Source organism: Penicillium verrucosum (assembly GCF_028828655.1).
Source record: "Penicillium verrucosum strain IBT 35672 chromosome Unknown utg000002l_segment0_segment0, whole genome shotgun sequence".
Classification (NCBI taxonomy): Eukaryota; Fungi; Ascomycota; class Eurotiomycetes; order Eurotiales; family Aspergillaceae; genus Penicillium; species Penicillium verrucosum.
In genome coordinates, this window is record NW_026643211.1 from 4,735,282 (window position 1) to 4,757,662 (window position 22,381).

Below are 22,381 nucleotides of genomic sequence, written 5' to 3' on the forward strand. Positions count from 1 at the left end.
GCTTTCCAACACCCCACTACCCAAAAAGACCTCTCCAGCACATTTCTGTACCACAATGCCACCTAAAATGGCCCGAAAGGCAGCACCGGGCAGCGCACAAAAAGGCAAAGTACGCAAGACAGCCGCCGCAGGAGGTGGAACACCAACAAAAAAAACGAAGGGAGGAAAGCAATCAACAGTCGCAAAGACCAACACCAACGTCCAACGTACGTCCTACCCTCCTCCTCCTACCACCCCCACAATGAGCGCCTTGGACTACTCAACTTGCGCAATTCCTATTCAACCCACCATTCTAACAATCCCCTAGCCGGAGATCCAACCCCCACAGGCCGCCGTCGCCGCTACAGGCCCGGCACCCTCGCATTGAAAGAAATCCGCCGCTACCAACGCTCCTACGACCTCCTAATCGCCAAACTCCCCTTCGCACGCTTAGTCCGCGAAGTCGCACTCGATCTCCTCCCCGCCGACGTCGGCGCAGAGTTGCGCTGGCAGTCGCATGCCATCCAAGCTCTGCAAGAAGCCGCTGAGGCTTTCCTTGTTCATCTATTTGAGGATACGAATCTATGCGCGCTGCATGCGAAGCGCGTTACTATTATGCAGAAGGATATCCAGCTTGCGCGGAGAATTCGCGGTGTTTGGGCTGGGCTTGGTTGAGCTGTTTTATTAGTATTTCGATTTTTGCGGCTTTAATATTAATTTCGCGGTGTGAGGGAGGGTCTTTTCTTCATCTGTGTGCGGATGAGGATAGATCCCTCGGCGGACATTGCTGGCGTATTGTGGGTATGGAGTTGACTTCAGCGGTGCTGTTGTCCTCGTGTGTTTTTTTTCTTCCTTCGATGTTTCATCAAGCGGAAGCTGGTGGAGCCTGTGTCCGTGGATTGCAGGCTGGTTTATACCATAGTGTTTGTACATTACGCATGGATGTCAGGTGTTTATGTTCTTTTTTATAGGGGAGCGAAGCAATTCATGATCTTCCTAGGGTGGTGTGATAGACACGCCCTGAGCTGAATTCTATCAATTTTCAAGTCCACGATTCCTACGTGTATCACTGGGTAAACCTCTGTGCTTAGGACATCGAAAAGGTATTTCTTGGTTCGGCAATAACATCATTTACCGGCTCGCATCCATAAAATATCAAACTCCTTCCCTGGTAGCCATCAAATGGTATCGTAAACAAGCGCCTCCCTAAGAACAGTCCTGAAACAAACGCCAAAGGGAAAGACGTTTTAAAAAAAAGGTATATCATGTTTATAGCAATAGACAAAAGCCAATCAGGCTGAACGTCTCAGACGGGGCGGAAGACCCGAGACCAAGCGTTGACCTTCCTCGCGGACGCTCTGCGCTTCCTCGCCCTTGCCCTGTCGCTCGAGGGTTTCAGCCAGCATGTCATCAGTGACACTCGCCCACATACGGTCATTAGCTCGTTTAGCCATTGCACGGCCGGCGCGAGCGCTTTTCTCGGCTTGCTCGCCGACCACGCCGCGGAAGTACTTCCAGCTCATGAATGTTAGGGTCATGCAGGTGATTTGGCTGTTGCTGATTGCGGTGGCAGACTGCAGGGCTTGCTGGAGGTACTGTTTTGTTTGGATGGTTGACTCGGAATGAACGGTTGCGCAGACTAGGTGGTAGGCAGCTTGTATGTACTTGTTTGGACTGTTTTGGCAGAATGGTTCGAGGGTTGCTAGAACAGCGCTGAGCAGTGAGTGCGACGGGTGATTTGGATCACGGAGAATGAGAACTGTGTTGAGACCGGCGAGGATGCGCGTATCACGACAGGGGTCATTACGTCCTGTCTTGCTGGTAGCGGGGTCTAGTGACAGAATTGGTGATTGGAATATATTCAGCGCGGCCTCGAGATCGCCAGTGGCTTGTACGATGGTACCGGCGGCATACTCCATCAGACATTCGATGGTATCCGGGAGGTTGGAACCAAGCTCTTCGAAGACTTGTCGAAGGTCGTTGAGGGTCTGGCTGGCAAGATCCCAATCGGTTCGAGCGCAGGCTAGGAAGACTCGTTGGAGGAGAAGGTTGCAGTAAAGGGACTGACGCCACTGAACCCGACGGTTGGCATTGACCATGGATTCTGAAATTTCTTGGGGGGCCCTGAAATTGCCTTGAACCATTCGAAGTCCTTCCTCAAGATATTTCTCTGCTTTCCGGCCGTCATATGAGTTCTTGGCACTGAGCGTGATTGAGCTTAAGAAATAGCAAAGCGCATAAAGATCGTGCTGAGGAAGCCAGTTGAAACTTAGTAGCAAAGTCCCATTATGAACCTGCAAGATGTCACCGGTGTCGATGGATGACGGCCCAGCAGATTTGCCGTTGAGAGGGACTGAAAAGGATCCATCGGGACGCCAGTTGCTGTCGCTCAATGTTTCGTCCATCAAAGCCTGCATGACCTTCAGCTTCTGCCCAGACTGGTTGACGTCGTACTCTAGAAGACTGCAACAGATATCAACCATTTGAATCAAGGTTGTGAGTTGGGGTATATGGCGAAGTTCATCGTTCAGTTGATGACTTCGCGCGGCAGCCACAGCGCGCTGTGCCTGCTCGATAGAATCGGCATTTGTCGCTTGCTGCAAGTGTGCAAGTGATTCGATGACAGCGGCCATTGCTGAAACAGCCTTGTCCCCGTTACGACTAGCCATAGCCGTAATTTTGTGAAGATGCTGTAACGCTTGCACAGAGTCTTGGTGTGACGGAGATGACAATGACAGTGATACTCGAAGGAAACGAAATGCATACTCCCATGCGGCATGGCGGTACCTATAGCTATTAGTATTCTGCGGTCAAAGAGAGTGGAATGGCACATACGCTTCCACATCCTGAATCATCCCATCGACTGCCTTCAAGGATGCTTTAGGGTTGCTTTTGTGGAGCATCCGTGCCAAGAGGTGTTGCATGCTGTATTTCAAGTCAAGCATACGGTTCTATAACAGTCAGATCAAAACGAATTCGCTATCAAGTTTCGGTTGACTAACTCGTTCACAAAGATCGATCTGCGTCAAGTTAGTGGCTACTTCTAGAATAGAGGAGGGAAACAAATACACACCCCTTTACTCAATGCTGTTTCCGCTTCGATGTCATTGTCTGTTTCCTCGAACAATGTACGCGCATAGCGAAGTCTAACAAGGGCTTCTTTGCGAGGTTGCAATCGCCAGTTCTATCGTATCATTTGTTTAGCATAGGTGCAGAATTTGTCCAATAGAGCAATTAACCAACCTTCAAGACAGCCTCCAAACAGCCCAATCCGGTAGCAACCAGCTTGTAATATTCCTCGACATCCGTCTCACGAGCGGTCAATGAGGTCGTTGTTCCATGCGCATGAGCAGCATTTAGATATTCATCGGCCAGGGACAACAGCAGAACCTGATAGTCGACTGGAGGCTTGGTAGACTTGGCGGGGGTGGGCTTTCCATGTTTTTCGACATTTGGCTGACTCGGCTGTCTCTTCTTTTCAATATGCTGCGGTTGAAGTTGCTTCTTCAGAGTTTGGGTTTGAATACTTGCTTGAACGACTGGAGAAGGAGCTGGGATCATGACTTGCGGGGTGGCATGTGTCACCGGCGATGGAGCAGGCTGGGGTCGTTTCGGCGTCGCAATAGGCGTAGAAGGCTTTTTCTGGGGCTCTACTTTGGGGGGATATTTGCTGGTTTGGGTTCGACTTTAATGATAGGGTGTGCTTGCGGTGTATGGATATTGGGTTTTCCTTGCTTGTTTTCGGTGTTTGGTTTGGGAGTAATAGGAGACGGGACTGGAGCAACATGGACAGGCATGACTGGCGGAGGAGGTGGCAAAGCGGCTGGTGGTATTTGGGAGGGACTAGCACTCGGGACGAAAGGCGGTTCGCCATACTGAGGAGAGAGTTGGGTGTATCGGGATCGTGGGGCAGTAGGCAGTGGTTGTTGTACAAACAATTGAGCCGGATTGACAAACTGATGTTGAACCTCTTCTTGTTGGATTTGAGGCGGAGGCGGAGGTGGGGGGTGGGGGGAGGGGGCGGCTGAGGTGGAGGGGGTGATTGTAGTTGAGGGAGTAGTGGTGGTGCTAGCTGTTGTTGCCCTGGCTGTGGCCGTGGTTGGAGAGCCTGTGATGGTAAATGGAGTGGCTGCTGCGGGGGAGTTTGCGGCGGAGGACGCGTTTGCTGCTGATGCTGCTGCTGCTGTTGTTGTTGCTGTGGCTGTGAAGTATATGTCGATGGGTATGAATATGGTGTCATAGTCGAAGGATACATTGCCTTGCCATAACTATCGTATGGGGGCGGAGGAGCGGCATTATTGTACAGTATCTGCGGGGGGATTTGCCCGTGTTGATACTGCGGTGGCGGTAGATAATGCGGGTATTCGCCGGGGCCAGGTGGTGGAAAGCTCATCGCCCCGAGAAACAGACAATACTCGTATAAATCGAGTATGAAGTCGAACGCGCGAGATGATGAGCGTGGATCTTCGTGTCGGTCCGGAGAAACTCCAGGGCGGTCAGCTGATAAGGGATGTTGCGATTACGCGACTTTTCCACCGATGTACCTGTATACTTCCTATCTACAACATAGGTTAACTAACTGATTAACTAACTAACTAACTAACTAGTTAGTTAAATAGTTAGATTGTTACGTCTCAAAGTTATGGAAGAGTCGTCTTTGACAGTTTCCAATTTTTTTTGTTTTGGGCTGTGTTGTCGGCCAATGAAGCACTTGGATAAGACAAAGGACTCTAACAAGGGGTCTTACAATATATGTCGAATCGAGCACCACTAAGGTGGCCTTCACTTCTTGTCTGAATGATTGAATTATTTGATAGTATGCCTAGATACTTGATGCCAACAAAAGACAAATCTAACGCGCTGAAACGACACTCACTATACAACATATATACTGACAAAATTCGTAAACGAGAGAAGGAATGAACCCCAATTGGTCAACCAACTCTTTATGATCTTGCCAAAGCCCCCAAGGCCTCTCTCGCAGCTGAACAAATTTGTTAAATCATGTTTATGTATGTGTAAAGTTGGTTGATGGGTGAGTTACCTATCCCAGAATCGATAATTTCTTGCTCTATACTTGGCGCGAATGAGAGCGCTGGATGTTCGCGCACTGTCCAAGGACATAACTCGTTGCAGTTGTCAACACTGACTGAAGGTTCGGCTGGATGAATTCTTTGTGCTCCCCAAACCGGATCAGGAGCTGGACCCGTCCCTCCAAGGTTTCTTTGGGTCCAGAATGAGTATGTCGCTCTGCCAGATTTTTCAGAGTGGAATGGTGATTTTCGTGGACATGTCAACGTTGTGTCACAAGCACTGCAAACTGATATACGGTTGCAAGATGAACAGAAAGAGTCGAAGAGGCGACATAGAGTGGTTTGGTGGACGCTTGAGAGCCACAGGTCGACTGATCGATGTGCACACCCAAAGCGTGGTGTCATATAATCTTCCTTGCCAACTTGACCTGACTCGGTGGTGAGTTCGTATTCCGTGCGAAGAACCAGCTGATTGTTGGCATTGATCACAGGGAACAAAGATGTCTTCAGCTCGGTTGGGCCATACTGCTCGGTGCATGTATGCCAGCAGTAGCGGTCATTAACGGCGTTCCCGAAGGTTGATTTCAAGGGTAGTAGTGCCACCTGCCGCACTCGAACATGATCTGCGAGATCGAGTTTATCACGGAAAGTCAATTTCTTGCATGGGCACAGGTCGACAACCCCTGCCAACTCTCCAGCATTGCATGTTCGATGCTCTGGCTTCCGCCTCAGCTCTCTGGATGAGAATGCGGCTCTAGGGTGGAGTTTCAAACACTTGGAGCATAGTTTCCAGCGGGAGTTTTCCAACAAGTTGAGGAATGACCACCGGGGCGTGACAAAGTTGTGTCCATTGCGATAATGGTGGAATAGCGGTGCAAAGTCACGACTGAACCGGAGGGATTTCGAGAGCAGGATCTCTCCGGATATTGCGAACATGCGCTTGTTGGTCAGCGCAAGCGCAGCCTCCGGCAACACTGTCAGATGGGATATGATCTCCAACAACAGCTCGGTAGGTAATTCCATTAGGTGGCAACGGCCGAGGCCATCTTCCTGTTGCTTCTTCGCTCGTTTCGAGGACCAGGTTCTCATTTTGATCATAGTCTTGAACTTCTCTGTGGCGCGGTGTAGACGATCGGACATGTCGGACGAGGACTTTCTTATTAAAGTCATGAGTGTTTGGATCCAAGATCGTTCAAATATGTTTGATGACCAGGCCTCATGAGAGATTTATGAACAATATGGATAGTGGCGTTTCGACTGTTACTATCATGTTGTAGTAGAGATCAAACGCATCGTGTGACGAACAAGTAGTTGCATCACCTTCAAAGGAAAAAGAGCGAAGATATGGATCCTTTGACCTTGAAATAGTCTGCTGGAAGATAAAGATTCCCGAAAACGGACCATGGGACCGGGTCATAAAAAGATGGGTGTTAATGCTATTAGCATTACATATAAAGAGGAAGAGGAACTGATCATTGGTGGCTTAGTCCGTTCTTTGTCTGATGATCCATATGCAGAACACCGGATATTTCAACATTTTAACCCTACATTTATCTTGTTTGATTTAAGAAAGGACATTGCTATTGTCGGAAGACATGGGGATATCTCCCTGTGTTTTCGCGCCGGAAGTGAGTTTAGGGCTTCCGCATGCGGAAATCAGATTGCCGCATTGGGAATCATATCATCATCACTTCATATTCGGTGGAATGCCCCCGACATTTCCCAACTGCACTAGATAAGGTGTGCTTCCTGCATCAAATCCGAGCTCAAACCTTGTATGCGCTAGGATATTGTCAACTGACTTCTGGCGTATGACAAAAAAACGCCGACATGTTATATCAGGTGTGTCCGTGCAAAACCCGCTCGGGTTGAAGTTCCACCTGGGCACCTCATATTGATGACTAAGCCAACCTTAAAGCCCAGGTCACCTGATACAACATGCATAACTATGTGAATCACGTGTATAGGAATAAAATAAACTTAATCATATTGAACCATGGCCCCGGGGGTAGGAGACCCGGGGGACTGGAAAATCTAAACATAATTTTTTTTTTTTGCCGAGGTCTGTTTCTGATAATCGAGATGTTTGGTTATCTTGGATCCAGTGTTTTGCATTTTTGCATTTTGCATTCCTAAGTCTGTCTTTTTTTTCTTTCTTTTCTTTCTCTACATATAAGAGTTAAACGACTTTCATTGGGATATCGATTTGTTCATTTGCTCGATTTTCAGCTTTCTTTTAGTGTTTAGATACCCCTCATGCTCGACATCATCCCAACGCTTCTGAATTCGATCCCCCTATCAGTCCTCTTATCTGGGTTGATCGCCATGGGGTTGATTTCATGGTTTCGTCCCAAGGGTCGCATAGCTTTCCATCACGCCAAGGACAATAAGTTGACATTGACCAAAGTGCCCGGCGCCACAGGCGCTAAAGAACAAACCACGTTCGTGGATGTCTGTCGGTCTGCAACACCAGAAACATGCAATCTAAACCCTTTCTTGTTCAATGGCCACCTACAGACATGTTGGACTACTGTGAAATACGACAATGTTCCTGTTTACTACAAACGTAAAATTTTCGAGTCGGAAACCCCCGCATTCACGGGTCACTATGCCATGGATTTCGTGGTCACACCGTACGAGGTTCCTCAAGACCCGGAGCTTATTGATCAAGCGAGGAAGTATACCCAAAAGTCTGGTTTGCCGCCGCGCACATCGTTTTACTCTCAGGATGAACTTGCTGCGTTGCCCTCCGATGACACTAAGCCCATGCTTGTGCTTCTTCACGGTCTGAGTGGTGGCTCCCATGAAGTATACTTGCGGGAAGTCCTAGCACCGCTTATCGAAGATGGCGCGTGGGAAGCATGTGTTGTCAACTCGAGAGGATGCGCGGAGACAAACATCAGTACCGGTGTTCTTTACAATGCCCGAGCTACCTGGGATGTTCGCCAGTCTGTGAAGTGGCTCAGGAAGCAGTTCCCTAATCGCCCTCTGTTTGGAATGGGCTTCTCACTCGGTGCCAACATCCTCACTAATGTATGCCCCCCCCGGGAAAAGCTGACTGTTTATACCCCTCACTGACAACCTTTGTAGTATCTGGGAGAGGAAGGTGATGCCTGTCAATTGAAGGCAGCCGTAATTTGCGCGAGCCCGTGGAACTTGGAGATTAGTTCTACAATGTTACAAAGCACCTGGATTGGGAAGGAGGTGTACAGCAAAACATTGGGGACAAGTATGAAGAAGCTCTTTGAGACGTGAGTATCTGTCTATTCGGATGATGTGAAAAGTTAACTAACCACATGGAAAACAGACATGTCGATCAAGTGTCCACAAACCCTCGTATCGATGTTGATGCGATAAGAAATATTACCTACCTCCATGAGTTCGACCGGTAAGAAGAATTCCTTCTGTCAAAACGAGTACCATTCTAACATGCAACAGAGCTCTGCAATGCCCGACCTGGGGCTACCCCACCGAAGGAGCGTATTACCGTGATTCTACTTCCACCGATTCCATGCTCGCTATCAGGATTCCTTTCCTTTGCATTCAAGCAGAGGATGATCCTGTAAGTTATGAAAGCTTTCCTTGTCAACCATGAACATATCGCTGACTTTGCTAGATTTCTTGCCGAGAGGCTCTGCCCTATCAGGAAATGACCCGAACACCATACGGAGTCATGTTGACTACATCGTGGGGTGGCCATCTTGGCTGGTTCGAGCTCGGAGGATCTAGGTGGTTTGTCAAGCCGGTATGTCTTTCCCAATTAACCATTGGCATCAAATACTAACTTTCCTTCAGGTGGGAAACTTCTTGAACAAAATGGCAAGGGAAATCGACACTAATATCCCTGGTGTTGTCGAACATCCTGAAAGACTGCCTGGAAGCATTGCCAGCCATCCTGGCGCCAACAAAGAGCCCGACCTGGCACCTAAGCCTGAATTCGTCCCGATGCGCCGCAAGCTCGCACTACCTTTGGGGCTGTAATCTGCCCTCAACCATTCCGGCCTCCTAACTAACTGCTAATAATCATGTTCGAAAGCGAGGCCATTCATGGTTTACAATGGTGAACCATTTTCGGGTTATCTCTGGTTTTATTTTTGCATAAATGATGTTTCTGTTCCGATAGACATAGATTGATAAACCGGTGAAAACGCCGAACCCCGACATCTAAATACATAATCAAAGTATAGACACAAATATTCAGACTTTTTTTTTTCAAGCAAATGCAACGCTCTTCTTCTTCGATCGCCCGGGCTTAGAGATACTATCCTTGATACTCGTGGGATCCGCAGCCTTGTCACCACCCTTGCCCTTCTTCTTTTGACGGATGGAATCCTTGACATCGTCGAACTTGTTCTTCCTTTCCTTCATGCGGCTCTCGGCCTCGGCCCTCTTTGCCTCACGGATCTCTTCTAATTGACGTGCCTTCATCATCTTGGACTCGATCTGGCCCTCCTTCTCGGCGTTCACCATGGCGAGAATTGTCCTCATGCCCTCCTATAGGTGATAGTATTAGTACCAGGTTTCCATAAAATGCAATCAATTTAACAGAACTTGGGAGATCAAACGTACCGAATCATCGACAAAAGTTTTGCCCTTCTTCTTGCCCTTGGGCTTGATCACTCCAACAGGTGTGATTTGGTTCAATTCGGGCAGATCAAGCTCCTTCTCGGTGTATACTCTCTTCTTCTTTTTCTTCAAGTTCTCGTTGGCAGTCCGGGGCTTGGTCTTCTGTTCCTTGGGCGGGGGACGCTTGGGACCATCTTTCTTGGCCGATTTGCTGACGCGCGAGGCAGAAGACAGGGCGGAAGGCTTGCTGCCTTTTGCGCCTCCTTTGGCGCCTCCCTTTGCACCTCCAACGTTAGGAGCCATTTCGTAGTCGAGGAATTGAACGGATGATTAAGTTGAGACAAGGCGGACGGAGAGAGAAAAGCAAAGATTGATAGGGTGACGAGAAATGAGTGGTAATGACTTCGAAAACCCAAGACGAATCGAATAACCCTGCAATAGAATCACAGATATCGAAAAAGATTCGACGGGAATAAAAAACAAGAGCAGAGAAACGTCGCGCAAGACGGTTCGATAATCCCCAAATTCGCAAAGATTTTTTTTTGAAAAGGCAGGCGGTGAGCCGGTCCCATTCCACCACCAACCTCAGATCGAAACCTCCACCTTCATAGCTCAGGAACCCACGTTCAATTCTCTCCCCGTCTTCCTACACTCAGTGATTGAACCACACTGGATTGAGTGGGCACTCAACTCTCCTCCAAAATGACTATCAACCCTACCTACCTGGCGCAGCGCACGCGCTCCTGTACGTCCCTTCCACGCCCGATGCGTTCCGCCGTCCACCCGGCGGGATCGTCAATGGAGTCTATCATACCCGCGAAAAAGTGCTAATATACCTGTTTGTTTTTAGCTGTCAACTGGGGCGATGCGAAATACCGAGTCCTGAAGACGTACCGTGAATGGCTCCGCGCGGTCAGTTTACCCCGAGATCCCAGCCCGATACACCTTCTCCCTTGATATATTCTGTTCCTCTATTCCAGACGGATATCGCAGGAGTGGATTGTTTAGAGGCTGTTTTTTTCTCTATGGCTTAAAAGGCTACAATTTGACCCCGCGGCGGACTCAGCTAACGTGATATCACCAAATATAGTCCCCAGAGATCCAGACCATGTACTCCCTGGGCATGCCCGTATCCGCCATCCGCACCAAGATCCGCCAGGAATTCGAGAAGCACCGCTACGTCAGCCAATTGCCTGTTGTGGATGTGCTGTTGTACCAGAGCCACGCCGAGTTCCAGGTTAGTCCAGTCCACCTTTTCTGCCTGGGATATATGACATGTCTCTTTCGACGTGCGGATCTTTCAAGAAGACCATTACGAGAAGCAACTGCTGCTTCTTCTTTGTCTCTATTGGATTGCCCATTGTCGCAGTCACTCCACAATTCCAGGATCAAATACTGACATCATTTCAATGCAGGAAACCCTTAACTACTGGAAGCAGCTTTCTCATGTTATGAAGTACTTCCGCCCAGAAGAAGACCCTGGCGCGCGGCTACCCCGCAACTTCGTCTCTGGTTTCCTCGAGGGTCGCAATTAAAACTCTCTTTCTGCTCCTTTCTCTCCCATTTCCTATCCTCTTCATCTCGTTTCTGGTCCGCGATGTGACAGTTCGAGGAACTGCGCCATCGATAGACATGATGTGTATATATTGTCTGAATAAGCCATTCCATTATCTTATTTCGTTCTCTAATTTCTGCATACGTCTAGCTTCGAGACTTGATGCTGAACCTATCCTATGACAGCACAATCTTCTTAGCAATATTAGTCTTATAGAACGGGTCACGAATAACTCTATCACCACCAAGTATTTCTTATAAATATATATACCAAGAAACCAAAAAAAAGCACTTGTCATGCCCAAGATAGAAAATGTACTTTTCCCTCTACCCAGAAACGCCAATTAAATAATACATATGCAAATAAACAATCTCATGCCTCCATCCGGTTCCCACTCTCCGCATTGAACTGATCACGCGAAGCAGTGAACTTCTCCGTTACGACATCACACAGATCCATCAGATCATTGAAACCCTTCTCCAGAGCCTCGAGAGCAGTAGTAGTATCTAAAGCCATGCGTTAGTAGCCAATTCACATTCAATATTCTTCCAATATGCAAGGCAAGAAAGCAGGGAAAGTAAAGTAACAGGAACATACCGTTAGTCTGGATACGGACGTTCATTTTCGGATCCGAGGGGTGAGGGATGGTGTAACCGCAGAACTCAACGGCAGGGCTATGTAATAGTTAGTTATGATATTCTTGTTCGGCAGACCAGACGATGGATTTCAATGGCTTGTGCGAAAACATGCGGTATGAAATGCCAAATACCAAAGAATCTAGTCTCGCAATCATCGTATATACTCACTTCTTCATAATTGCGTACCGCAGCGCATTGCCCATGGTGTGGCCTTCGCCTTCGAACTGGAATGAAGCGGCGGTTTCGGTGGCGCCGGGGAGCTGTGGGAAGTAACGGTATTAGCTTGGTTTTTTTTTTTTTTTCTTTAATATCTTGGGTGTATCAAAAGCTTGAGTCTGAGATCAATTCGGATATCCGCAGATCAGATACGTACCACGACAATCTGTCTCTCCTCGAGGATGGGGTCGTTGGACTGGGGCAGCTCGGTGGGCTGTTCTGCGTCGACCATGGACTGGTCCAGATCTTGGGAGTGGACGGATTCAGGCATTGTGTTTTTTTAGGGAGGGTGTGAGGTATGTAGGTTTGATCTAACGAGTTCGACGGTTTGTCGAGGGCTGTTCGAGTGGATGCGGGAGTTGGGGGTGCTGGTTGGTGGTTGGGGGTTGGCTGGGTTTGAATTTTCAAGACGGAGGTTAATGTCTCTGCTATGGTTTGGCTTGGTAGTTCAGTTGGAGTTTTAGCCTAAGAATTTTGCGCGATCTGGATCTCCAAGTCGAAGATGATTGCGAAGAAAAAAGGTGGGTTATCGATAGTCGACTCTCACCGCCTGCTATTTTTGGTATCTATAAAATTGCATTGTTGAGATGTTGGCTTTTGTGAAGATAAGGCGTGTGATAATTCTTTCTAGAAGATTGAGAGTTATGGATTTTGTATAGAAGTGTTATTTTTGTAGTCTTGTATGTTGAAAAGATCCCCCAACCTCTGTTCTTACAATATATTCCGTAGTGAATCATCAATCTCACTACTTGATCAAACTATCCTGACCCCCTCAATTACTTATTGGCCTAACACGATGGCCATAGCAGAAATTTTGTTTCTGAGCGGGCAAATTTTCCTAATTTTCAGGCACATGGACCAAGCTAGCATCGCTTAAGCCAAACCCGAATCCTCGGGTTTACATTCCTGATCCGAACAAAGCGAGAGAATCATCTCATAAAGCACATGATTTCGGATCTTTTTTGAAAAGCTCCTCAAAGGGGAAATTATCTCTAGTGCAGAGATGGCTCCACAAGCTAATCCACACAAGGGCAAGAGTCCGCTGTGCAACTGGAATGTTCGTTGCCTTTATGGCGAATTAGAACCAAATGCTGCAACTCTGGCGTTTGGTTAGTTCAATCCAGTCCATAAGATGAGGCAATTCGTATTTTGGCCCGAAAAGTACATACCCTACTTGAAGGTATCTCTCTATTATACTACCTTAATTCTTAAGAGGTAGGATTTCATTCAGCACTAATGTAACTGGGAATGGTTGGCTCTTGGGTGGCCTATCAGGAAGTTACGGCTCACTGTGAAGCAAATGACAGATGAGGTATTCGAGGGCAAAACCGCGCTCAAAATAACCCAAATCGACGATAAAAGCTACTTCGGCCGGTACCACTCGGAAGTGGTGAAGAACAGCTTAAATTGCGACAGATTCCCAGACTGCGTATCGAAGTAGAGACTCCAGATCAGTAGTACCATCACGAGCTAACACTGAACCAGTCTTAAGTTCCTTTAAACGGTCAAGAGTTTTATCAATGACCTCGCCTATCCCACTCGCGTGGAAAAATTTTGCAAGTCGATAGTGACAGTCTAATAAGACCGGGTGTGGAAGACGGGACTCTGACTCGGGCTGGGATGCATCTACGAAAAGTGACCTGGCGGGAGAGGAATGGTTTCATTTCGGCAGGGAAGCGGTTGAAGGTGACGAAGTTGTACGTATGTGGAGCGTTGTCCTAGGTTAATAGTTAGTCCTAAACGAACCCTTCTAGTTTCAACGGTTAGACCACAAACGCACAATCGGCTCGAAGGCACATCGGAAGCGACCGAATGTGCGGTGGATAGAATGGTGAAGTGTGATGCCATTCTCGATCTCATTTATTCTAGAACTTCGCATAACTATGCGTATCTCAGGGAAGCATCGGTAGAGGGTTTCCCACATGCTCGATATAACGCTTGGATAGAGTCTCTTCCTCCTAGCGGAAGCCAGTCAAGCAGTCCCTCAAAGCAGTCTTTTAGCTTTTCGGATTCATTTGTGGCTTCAAACCGACTAAGCCGTTCACGCGCGCGAGCTTTAACGTCATTCCAGTCATCTTTGGTCTTCGCGGCCTCAGTATGGGCGAAGCTAGGCTCTGAACAAATCCCTTGGGGCGGAGAGATTCGACGCGGTTGGCGGGGGCGGGTTGAGGAGCGGGGCGGCGGGGGGTGGAGATGACCCGCGCTTAGGCTTTGGCATTGTTAGGGGTTGCAGAGAACAAGTATTTCTACAAATGAATAACTAACTAACTAGTTAACTAACTAGTTAGTTAGTTATGTTGTATTAGTTATATTAATTTTTTAAAACAGGGCTCTTTGCACTCCTAACTCTCAACTCTGAACTCTCAATTTCTTACTATGTTACTATCTTAATCTGAATTGGATCTGAATTGGATCTGAAGTGAATCTGAAGCGAATCTGAAGTGAATCTGAAGTGAATCTGAAGTAAATTATAGAAGAATTCAAAATCATAGCTATACACGTTCAATACAATAGGCAGATCTCTTTAGGGTACATATGTAGACTGTTGGGTATTTTACCAGATAGTCATGTGACCATTAACCATTGGTACTAAGCATACCATACAACAGTGTCTAATACCGATTTATGAAACAAAGGTACTACTTTAAGACCCGAAGGATTCCTAAGGATCTCCGAGGGATCTATAAGGCCAAGGACACTTTAGGGGATAAATGTCATTTGTCAGCTTTCCTTTCATCCTATCACTTTTTATATTATATTATATACTATATATACCTAACTAAATATCGAAACACCTCTTAAGAACTGCACAGATGATATCTGTAAGAGCTGGAACCTGGGCACGCACCCATGGTCTGTGCATTTATGAACGCAGGACCGTGACAGGCCTAATCGGGTGGGCTCTAATTTCAGACAGATTAGGTAGGTAGTGATTGAGTCAGCATCTAAACTAAATCAACTACAAAGTAAACTGACTCAAATTAATTTTTTTGTTTTAGATGTTTCAGTTTCAGTTTCAGTTTACTTGGTAGGGTGTCCTCTGGAGTGCTCGCATGGGGCAGGTGTTGGTGACTTGTTTGGACGCCACACACTAGTGGCCCCTTTTGATATAAGCGCCCGCTGCGCCTTGTTTGACATATAACGCTGTGCGGGTGGAGGTGATTATTATTATTATTATTATTTCTTTCTGTCTGAAATGTGTTGGGGAATATGATTCGAGTTATTTTTTTTTATTTTTTTTTCTTGTACAGGTACTAGTAATATTTGCTTGTTATACTACTGTTAGAGAAAGGGGATCCACAAGTCCTAGACGAATTATACCCCAAGGTATAAATGGGGCTGGAAATGGTCATGTCAGTGTCCGAGACTATTATAGATATGAAGTAGTTCTATTAGGTCCTCTCTACTCCGTATACAACATAGTAATAGTATATATATATATATTATATATATATCTATAGATATAACTATCTATATAATAGTATATACTACGGAGTATGTAGATATGAATAATAAAATGAACGGTGGATCCCCCTAAAACACCCATCTCCTAGAAACACATCGTGTCTCAGTGGGATCCACCGAAAGGTCGGGTATCTGGTACTTAGCTGGGCTGACTGTTGATGTGTCTTTCCCCTCTTTGTACTTCTTACCATCTAAGTACCAGATACTTTGATCTTGTTGAACTCCGTATATTACCCCCTGGAATAGCTTGGTCGATCTCATATTTTTTCTTTTTTTTTTTTCTCCAGGGCCCAGAACTAGAACTGCTGAACAACTCCCTTCCCACACACGCTCCCCCCCTCCCCTCCCTCCCTCCAGATTTTCGTCCATTTCTCTCGCTTGTAATTCTGGACTGTCATACTGCCGCCTGACGCCTAACCGCCCTTCTCTCCATCTTTGGGGGATTCTCTTACTCTCCTTGGATATAATATCAGATATATCGACCTGGCCGATCCCACGATCCCACGTTTCGATCCGCTTTCCGGACATTTCCCGCACTCCAGATGCCCTTGCATCCTCTGAAGGAGATTTATCAAGTCATTATACAGTGAAGTACTTTGGACTGGCGCTCATCTGCGTCGTGATACCATAACCGGAGGAACTCGAATCATTTGTCTCCGTCGACCATGTCCACCGCAGTTGCAGCCGCAGCGGCCCCCTTGTCATCACCACACCCGACTCGCAACCCTAGCCCGAGAAACCTCCCGTCTTTGGCTCCTCCGAATAATAACCCGTCTAATTTCTCTCCACCCCGGATGTCCAAAAGCCCCAAGCATGCATCCGGGGCTCACGGTTCCCCGACCGAGAGAGGTCCGGCATCTCCGTAAGTCGAGAGATTCAAAGAGAATCGCGGAACTTCACATACTAACATTATTATCATCAGATCCCAACCTGGCAGCGGAGGCCCACAAATCACTGTCAAGAAGGAACCAGGTTCATCCCCACGCATGCAGAGTCGGCCCCGGCCTCGGAAATTGGATCTTTCGACTAGTCTGCCATCCTCCAGTGGTTTGACGGTTCGCCCTCCCGGGGGACCTTTGACAGCTTCGATGCAACATGTAGGCCTGGCATGCCTGTCGCCTGGCTTCCAGACCCACGATCCCATCATGCGAGAGCAGCTGCAGCGCAGCCTCTCCGTGCGGGATCAGCAGCGGTCGATCATTGAACAGCGCATGCAGAGATCAGCGAAAGATGATGGTCCGGACGGTATTAAGCCCTCCGAGTCGAATTTGATGGGTATGCCCAAGACCGGAAAGCGCAGACCTCCGGCCGGCCTATCCATCGTCCCTCCATCCGCCTCCCAGTTTGCAAACGAGCGAGTCATCCAATCTGCTCCGCTACACCAGACTTTCACTGGCAGGTACCAGCCACAGCCATTGACCCGTCACATCGTTAACCAGAGCCCGACGTTGGGCTCGACCTCCCACATGCATCAGCTGCCGGCAACCCAAACAAACAATCGTCTTCCTCCCCTCTCCGACGTCTTTGGTTCCGATACATTGGGTCGCGACCGGGATTCTGGCCTCGCTAATATCCACTTGAACGCATCGAGCACCAATTCCTCCCAATCCAACAACCTGGCCCCGATGCCCTCCCCTGGTTTGCCAGGTAACATGGCCCAAACCCCCAACCGACCTCGCGAATATCACTCAGCCGAAGAGGCCGTGCAAGAGATGTCCGGTGGACGAGAGGAGCTGCGGCCCCGCATTGTCCACTATGGAGGACACCAACCTCCCACTCCGCCATCCCCACAAATTCTCCACGCAGGCCCCAAGACCGCGCCTCTTGCCCCAGAACCCCAAGCGCCTCACGGTCCGCCTCCTGCCTCCTTTGGTATGTTCGCCCCGTCCGATGCCACCGCACGTCGGCGCCCTCGGAGCGAGTATGAACACGACAACGGAAGTCCGCCGCTGGGCCATGGCCCCGATTCTCAATACCGGCCCAACCCGGCTACCATGCCCAGTCCGCATGCTTCGTTCCCTGGACCTTTCGGTGCAGGAAGAGACTCCCCGGAGACGCAGCGGAGAAAGAAGGATGAATTCCTCGGTCTCTGTGCACGAGCTTGGGATTTGTTCCACTCGTGATGCGACATCGCTGTGTTAGTCTCAGCAGTGCCTTTTGCAGAGGCCGAGGGTTGGCTCTACTTCGCGAGTTTCAAGTAATGATGAAATTTGCTTGAACCAACTTGCTAGCAAATACCCCGACTCAACCATGCCCGATACCATCTATAAAGATTATCGCATCTGAGAAATTTTGCTGCTTTGGAATGCAAAGATCTTACTTGGATTCTATCAAGTCCCAGGCACTCTTTGGCCCTATTGGCGAGTCCAATCCCAACCGAGTCAGTGCCTGGGCAAATGTGAATGTTCATTCTTCCCCGACTCATCCTGGACGATCGAGTCGGGAAACCCTTTCCCCATACCCAATGATGCTTGCATCAATATCATGTTATCTATGCGACGACAGTATCGGCAGGGCACCTTGGCACCCTGTAAAAATTTTGTGTTCGGGTTCTTTTCTGCATCAAATTTGCTTTGGGCGTTGAGGGGGTGGTTCTATGTTTCGTACTATACCTTTTGAACTTGGTTTTTTTTTTTTTTTGTTTGGGAGATAAAGCATTATGGTAATGAGTTCTCTGCCTCTTATTGGCCTGTCCTGAATGCCTTCTTTTCTTCTCTTTGGAACCTTTTGCTCTTGCTGCCATATTGGTCCCCATCTCCAAGACGGGTGATCCTAATGCACATCTCACTTGAGATCATACATAACTATTACAGACCCGTGGACATGTAGACAAGATATTCAATATTCATATGCATAGTACTATATACTTTTCATTCCCAACAGATCAACGCCATAATCCAATACAAAGAAGGTCTACTCCAACCTCCGTCTCTTCCCCCATTAGGCATACCCCCATCCTGACCACCACCCTCTGCTCCCCTCCTTTCCCAAGGCATTTCCTTCCTCTCCTTAGAAGTCATCTTCTTGCGTCTTCTCTCAAGAGCCTTAGCCCGCTCCCTCGATCCCATCTCCTCATACTTCTTCTCAAGAACCTGCTTCTGCAACTCAGAGTTCTTAAGATAGTAAGGACTAGCCTTCTTCCCCTCCCGAATCAACTGCTTCTCGCGCTTCTTATGCTCAGCCTGTACATCCGCCTCCCGCTTCTTATTCTGCGCAGATCGCAACTTATCCTGCGCCCGTCGAATCTCCCCCTTAAGCTTCTCCTTCTGCTGAAGATTCTTCGTCTTCCTCATCTGCTCCTTCAAATCATTCAGTTCAGAAGCCCGGTACTCGTCCAAGAACGCATACGCAGTCCCGCCATGAGGGTGCTTCCCAACACCGCTGTGGCCCATGACCGCTGCGTCGAAGCGCGGGTCTCGGGACCGCGGAGCGGGCGGGAGTTCCACTGCTGTACGCTTGCGTGTCACGGCCCGTTTGGAGGATAGCTCCATCGGCGCATGCTTGGAGCTTCGGCTTTTCTTTTCTTTGGATTTGGATTTCGCGGCTGCTTCGAGCTTTTGTTCGCGTGCTTCGCGGAGCTTCGTGCGGATGTCGTCGAGTGTGGAGGCGGTGTCGTCTTTCGGAGTGCGCTTGTCTGTGCGGTTCTTCTCGCGCATAGAGGCTTGCGCTTTGGCTAGCGCGCCAAAGGAAATGTCCGCTAGTGAGGATTTGAAGTCGTCGCCTGTGTCGTGCTCGGATTCAGGCTCTTCTTCGATATCTGAGTTGCCTTCGGATTCGGAGCCTGTGCCTGATTCTTCGGCTTCGGAGTCATCCGCTGACTGGTTTGTTTGTTAGCTGGGATTCTAGAGTATATGTATGGTTGGCTTACTGATTGGATGGAGCCGTTGGATTCGGCATCAGAACCATCCTGCGAACCATCCTCGGAACCAGATGCTTCGGAGAAGACCTCGTCGTCTTCTGGACGAGCTCGCACTCGGCGATTGAGCAGATCGGAAATGGCCATTTTGTTGTTGCTGCAGTTGGAAACCCCCCGCGGAGGAAGAAGAACCGTCAAAAAGAAAAATATTGCCGCTCGGGCGGTCAGAGCGATAAGAGCTGATTAGATATTTTTCGCGATGCCCCGATGTTGCGATGAACGTTCTTAACTAATTTGCGCTTGTTGTTCTATAAATGTCCCTACATGCTCTACGAGGTCGAGCTTTCCCTCACTTCCAACTTACAAATTTCTCATCGCGTCACTCTCAGCCTCTTCCCAGGGCAACCAATCAGGTATTGCTTCCACTATCATTCGCTACGTGGATACCATTTTCGCCCAATTGTTGATTTATCTCTGACTTGCCTTTAAATAGCTTGTCCCAGTGTCGAATTCTGACGCTCTGAAATCCCGACTGAGATTCTCTACTTTACTCTCGTCACGTCCTACGTCCTTCAAGCTGTCTCGCGCAAGCAAAAGACTGAAGCGTGCGTCTAACGCCGCGGATCTTGAGCACCAGTCGAATCCGAACCCCCAGCATACCAATTCAGCCTACTATGTGGTAAATATGAACTCTGGATCAACACAGAATACACGGGGGGCCAGCCGGCCGGCTCGCTCACACGGTTCTTGGGACCGCAATGCGCCCCCTCAAGATACACATCGGAGTGCGGGATATGGAGACTATCCTATACAAGGCAATCTTCCACCGTCGCAGTATGCCCCTACGCCGAATATGAACTCGAACTTCGGTTATCAGATTCCAGCGACTAATCATGAGGCCTATCAATCTCGGGGCCACGCTCCTGCCATGCAACAGCACCAACCACAAATACCTTCTGGACAAGGTCAACAACAATTTGGCGCTTTTAATACTTTACCACAAGATCCAATGAGCATGGATCAAGCTTTCTTCCAAATGCAACAGAATATGCCTTGGATGTACCCGGGGTTTGACAGCGGGGCGCCATTCCCACCACCATTTCCTCTCCTCCCTTTCGATATGAATGCCCCACTACCCTTCCAAACAACCCGGCCCATGAGCACGATGACCGGTGGCACAGGACAACGGTTCACGCCGGATGTCCAAAGACAACGATCGCCAACACCGCCAGTCCAAGTCCCACTTCCAACATTACAATACACAAATCAAGCATCACTGAAGCCAGAGAAGACAGAAAAGCGACCACTCCTCGTCATCCTCGATCTCAACGGCACTCTCATCTACCGCAAGCTTCGCAGATTCCCACCGAAATTTGCCAGACGCACTGGTCTTGATCACTTCCTAGACATGCTAGTCAAGAACTACAAAGTCATGATCTGGTCCAGCTCCCAGCCCCCAACTGTAAACGCAGTCTGTGAGAAGATCTTCCCAGGTGCCATGCACGACGCCCTCGTCGCCCGCTGGGGACGCGACAAATTCGGCCTTAACGCCGACCAGTACAACAAAAAGCTCCAGGTCTACAAGGAGCTACACAAGGTCTGGGCGGAGGCAAATATCCAAGGCGCATTCCCAGGGAATGAGCATCTGAAAGACCCCCGGACCCATCACCAAGCGACAAGCCACCACCCAAGAACCGCAAGCAAAAGCTTCGCGAGGCTGAGGCTGCAAAGCTTCCTGCGGGCCACCGTTGGGACCAGACCAATACCATCCTCATTGATGACAGCAAGCTCAAGGCTTCGAGTGAACCGTTCAATATCCTCGAGATTCCGGAGTTCGCTGATGATCCCAATATCGATGAGACGAGGCTCTTCGCTAAGGTGCTTAATCGCCTTGATTATCTCGCACATCACGATGACGTGAGCAAGGTTCTCCGCACCTGGAATGAGCGTGTAGACAGGGGCGAGGGTAGTATCCTTGAATTGGATATTGGACTCGATGAGGATTCTGTCGATAACGAGGACGGCGGGATAAGTCTCCTCCCAAAGCAGTTGAATGGCGGCTCTAGTGCACACCCCATGCCCCTCGATGGTACAGGGGATGTCACTGCCCCAACAACTGCTAAGGCTAAGGCTAAGAAAAACAGAAAGGCAAAGGCCAAAGCAAAAGCGGCCGCCGCCAATAATCCAACCCAAAACACCAAACCCGCACTTGGCAGTACTGAACCCGTCAAAAGCCCACCAGCTACAAAGCCAACACAACCCCAGCAGAAGATAGAAGACCGAAAGGCCGAAAGCAGAAAGTCCCGCAAAGCGCGCAAAAGAGCCAGAGAAGAAGAAAGTCTTGCTACAAAGGCCGCCGCCGAGGCGGCACACCGAAAGAAGCACGGTGTTCCTCCACCGAGTGACAAAAATGAGACTAGCAAGCAACCAATCGCCAGCACCGAGCCAAAAATACCTGGTCTCGGTCTCCTTCAAGATCAATCTGCCAGTCTCGTTCAAGTCAAACCAACCCGGACATCCATTCGTCGCAAACTGAAGGCTGCAAAACAAAAGACCCAGTGCGAAGTTGATCCTCCCACCTCTACTTCTGCTTCTGCTTCTGCTTCTGCTTCTGGCTCTGGCTCTGGTCCTGGTCCTGGTTCCAAACCAGTCTTCGAATCCTCCTCTGCAGCTGCTCACACAGCCAATGCTGCTCACATCATAAAATCCGGATTATCACCTGAATACCTTCCGCCAGACGCGGATTTGACTGTCGGTATGGAATTAGATGTCACTGCGTATGTTCCGCCGGATGTCGTGACCGATTCAAGCACTAATCATAACCGCTCGCCGTCGCCTGTTTCATCAGTTGGATCGAGGAATTCGTTGCTTGATCGGCTTGAGGAGGGGCTTGGGATTAGGTCTGTGAAGCGTTGATTGGATTCTGAGAGGGATCTTTTTCTTTTTGTCTTTTTTAGGGGTGTTTTTATAGATATCCCCGTTCTATGTATTTTTTTCCTCCTCTTTTAGAGGTTTTAAAATGGTAGTATACATGTTTTATGACTAGTTGTTGAAGAATATTGTACTGAGTATC

At 48.6% G+C, this 22,381-nt stretch overlaps 10 protein-coding genes across 10 annotated transcripts; 5 read left to right on the top strand and 5 right to left on the bottom strand.

Moving 5' to 3' along the window:
- Nucleotides 1–55: 55 nt before the first annotated feature.
- N7516_007396 (histone H3 family protein) lies at nucleotides 56–654 on the top strand (the record flags this gene model as incomplete). Its single annotated transcript, XM_057220116.1, has 2 exons — nucleotides 56–206; nucleotides 308–654. 2 exons carry the CDS (start codon nucleotides 56–58, stop codon nucleotides 652–654), a joined length of 498 nt encoding a protein of 165 aa, XP_057074207.1.
- A 617-nt stretch (nucleotides 655–1,271) lies between these two features.
- N7516_007397 (uncharacterized protein) lies at nucleotides 1,272–3,540 on the bottom strand (the record flags this gene model as incomplete). Its single annotated transcript, XM_057220117.1, has 5 exons — nucleotides 1,272–2,766; nucleotides 2,815–2,930; nucleotides 2,982–2,999; nucleotides 3,053–3,163; nucleotides 3,223–3,540. 5 exons carry the CDS (start codon nucleotides 3,538–3,540, stop codon nucleotides 1,272–1,274), a joined length of 2,058 nt encoding a protein of 685 aa, XP_057074208.1.
- Nucleotides 3,541–5,283: 1,743 nt separating this feature from the next.
- Nucleotides 5,284–6,152, bottom strand: N7516_007398 (uncharacterized protein; the record flags this gene model as incomplete). The annotated part of the gene is made up of 2 exons (XM_057220118.1): nucleotides 5,284–5,299; nucleotides 5,401–6,152. 2 exons carry the CDS (start codon nucleotides 6,150–6,152, stop codon nucleotides 5,284–5,286), a joined length of 768 nt encoding a protein of 255 aa, XP_057074209.1.
- Nucleotides 6,153–7,268: 1,116 nt separating this feature from the next.
- N7516_007399 (putative hydrolase, alpha/beta fold family) lies at nucleotides 7,269–8,993 on the top strand (the record flags this gene model as incomplete). Its single annotated transcript, XM_057220119.1, has 6 exons — nucleotides 7,269–8,045; nucleotides 8,103–8,263; nucleotides 8,320–8,400; nucleotides 8,451–8,574; nucleotides 8,629–8,757; nucleotides 8,808–8,993. The coding sequence occupies 6 exons, from the start codon at nucleotides 7,269–7,271 to the stop codon at nucleotides 8,991–8,993; spliced, it is 1,458 nt and encodes a 485-aa protein (XP_057074210.1).
- Nucleotides 8,994–9,224: 231 nt separating this feature from the next.
- On the bottom strand, nucleotides 9,225–9,984 carry loc1 (the record flags this gene model as incomplete). The annotated part of the gene is made up of 2 exons (XM_057220120.1): nucleotides 9,582–9,984; nucleotides 9,225–9,506 (listed from the first exon to the last, which is right to left on the bottom strand). The coding sequence occupies exons 1-2, from the start codon at nucleotides 9,879–9,881 to the stop codon at nucleotides 9,225–9,227; spliced, it is 582 nt and encodes a 193-aa protein (XP_057074211.1). The 5' UTR covers nucleotides 9,882–9,984.
- Nucleotides 9,985–10,193: 209 nt separating this feature from the next.
- On the top strand, nucleotides 10,194–11,257 carry N7516_007401 (NADH dehydrogenase [ubiquinone] 1 alpha subcomplex subunit 6). Its single transcript, XM_057220121.1, has 4 exons — nucleotides 10,194–10,323; nucleotides 10,429–10,490; nucleotides 10,669–10,815; nucleotides 10,994–11,257. The coding sequence occupies exons 1-4, from the start codon at nucleotides 10,281–10,283 to the stop codon at nucleotides 11,111–11,113; spliced, it is 372 nt and encodes a 123-aa protein (XP_057074212.1). The 5' UTR covers nucleotides 10,194–10,280; the 3' UTR covers nucleotides 11,114–11,257.
- Nucleotides 11,258–11,505: 248 nt separating this feature from the next.
- On the bottom strand, nucleotides 11,506–12,258 carry N7516_007402 (DNA-directed RNA polymerase core subunit RPC19; the record flags this gene model as incomplete). Its single annotated transcript, XM_057220122.1, has 4 exons — nucleotides 11,506–11,639; nucleotides 11,731–11,807; nucleotides 11,940–12,031; nucleotides 12,145–12,258. The coding sequence occupies 4 exons, from the start codon at nucleotides 12,256–12,258 to the stop codon at nucleotides 11,506–11,508; spliced, it is 417 nt and encodes a 138-aa protein (XP_057074213.1).
- A 3,859-nt stretch (nucleotides 12,259–16,117) lies between these two features.
- On the top strand, nucleotides 16,118–17,575 carry N7516_007403 (uncharacterized protein; the record flags this gene model as incomplete). Its single annotated transcript, XM_057220123.1, has 2 exons — nucleotides 16,118–16,314; nucleotides 16,375–17,575. 2 exons carry the CDS (start codon nucleotides 16,118–16,120, stop codon nucleotides 17,573–17,575), a joined length of 1,398 nt encoding a protein of 465 aa, XP_057074214.1.
- A 661-nt stretch (nucleotides 17,576–18,236) lies between these two features.
- Nucleotides 18,237–19,455, bottom strand: rrp36 (putative pre-rRNA processing protein; the record flags this gene model as incomplete). Its single annotated transcript, XM_057220124.1, has 3 exons — nucleotides 18,237–18,256; nucleotides 18,403–19,270; nucleotides 19,321–19,455. 3 exons carry the CDS (start codon nucleotides 19,453–19,455, stop codon nucleotides 18,237–18,239), a joined length of 1,023 nt encoding a protein of 340 aa, XP_057074215.1.
- A 538-nt stretch (nucleotides 19,456–19,993) lies between these two features.
- N7516_007405 (NIF domain protein) lies at nucleotides 19,994–22,224 on the top strand (the record flags this gene model as incomplete). The annotated part of the gene is made up of 2 exons (XM_057220125.1): nucleotides 19,994–20,905; nucleotides 20,989–22,224. 2 exons carry the CDS (start codon nucleotides 19,994–19,996, stop codon nucleotides 22,222–22,224), a joined length of 2,148 nt encoding a protein of 715 aa, XP_057074216.1.
- Between the last annotated feature and the right edge of the window lie 157 nt (nucleotides 22,225–22,381).

Coding starts and splice junctions, on each gene's coding strand:
- N7516_007401 (XM_057220121.1), top strand. CDS start 10,281: ATGACTATCAACCCTACCTACCTGGCGCAGCGCACGCGCTCCT. Junction 10,324..10,428: donor GGCGCAGCGCACGCGCTCCT/GTACGTCCCTTC, acceptor GTTTGTTTTTAG/CTGTCAACTGGGGCGATGCG. Junction 10,491..10,668: donor ACCGTGAATGGCTCCGCGCG/GTCAGTTTACCC, acceptor CACCAAATATAG/TCCCCAGAGATCCAGACCAT.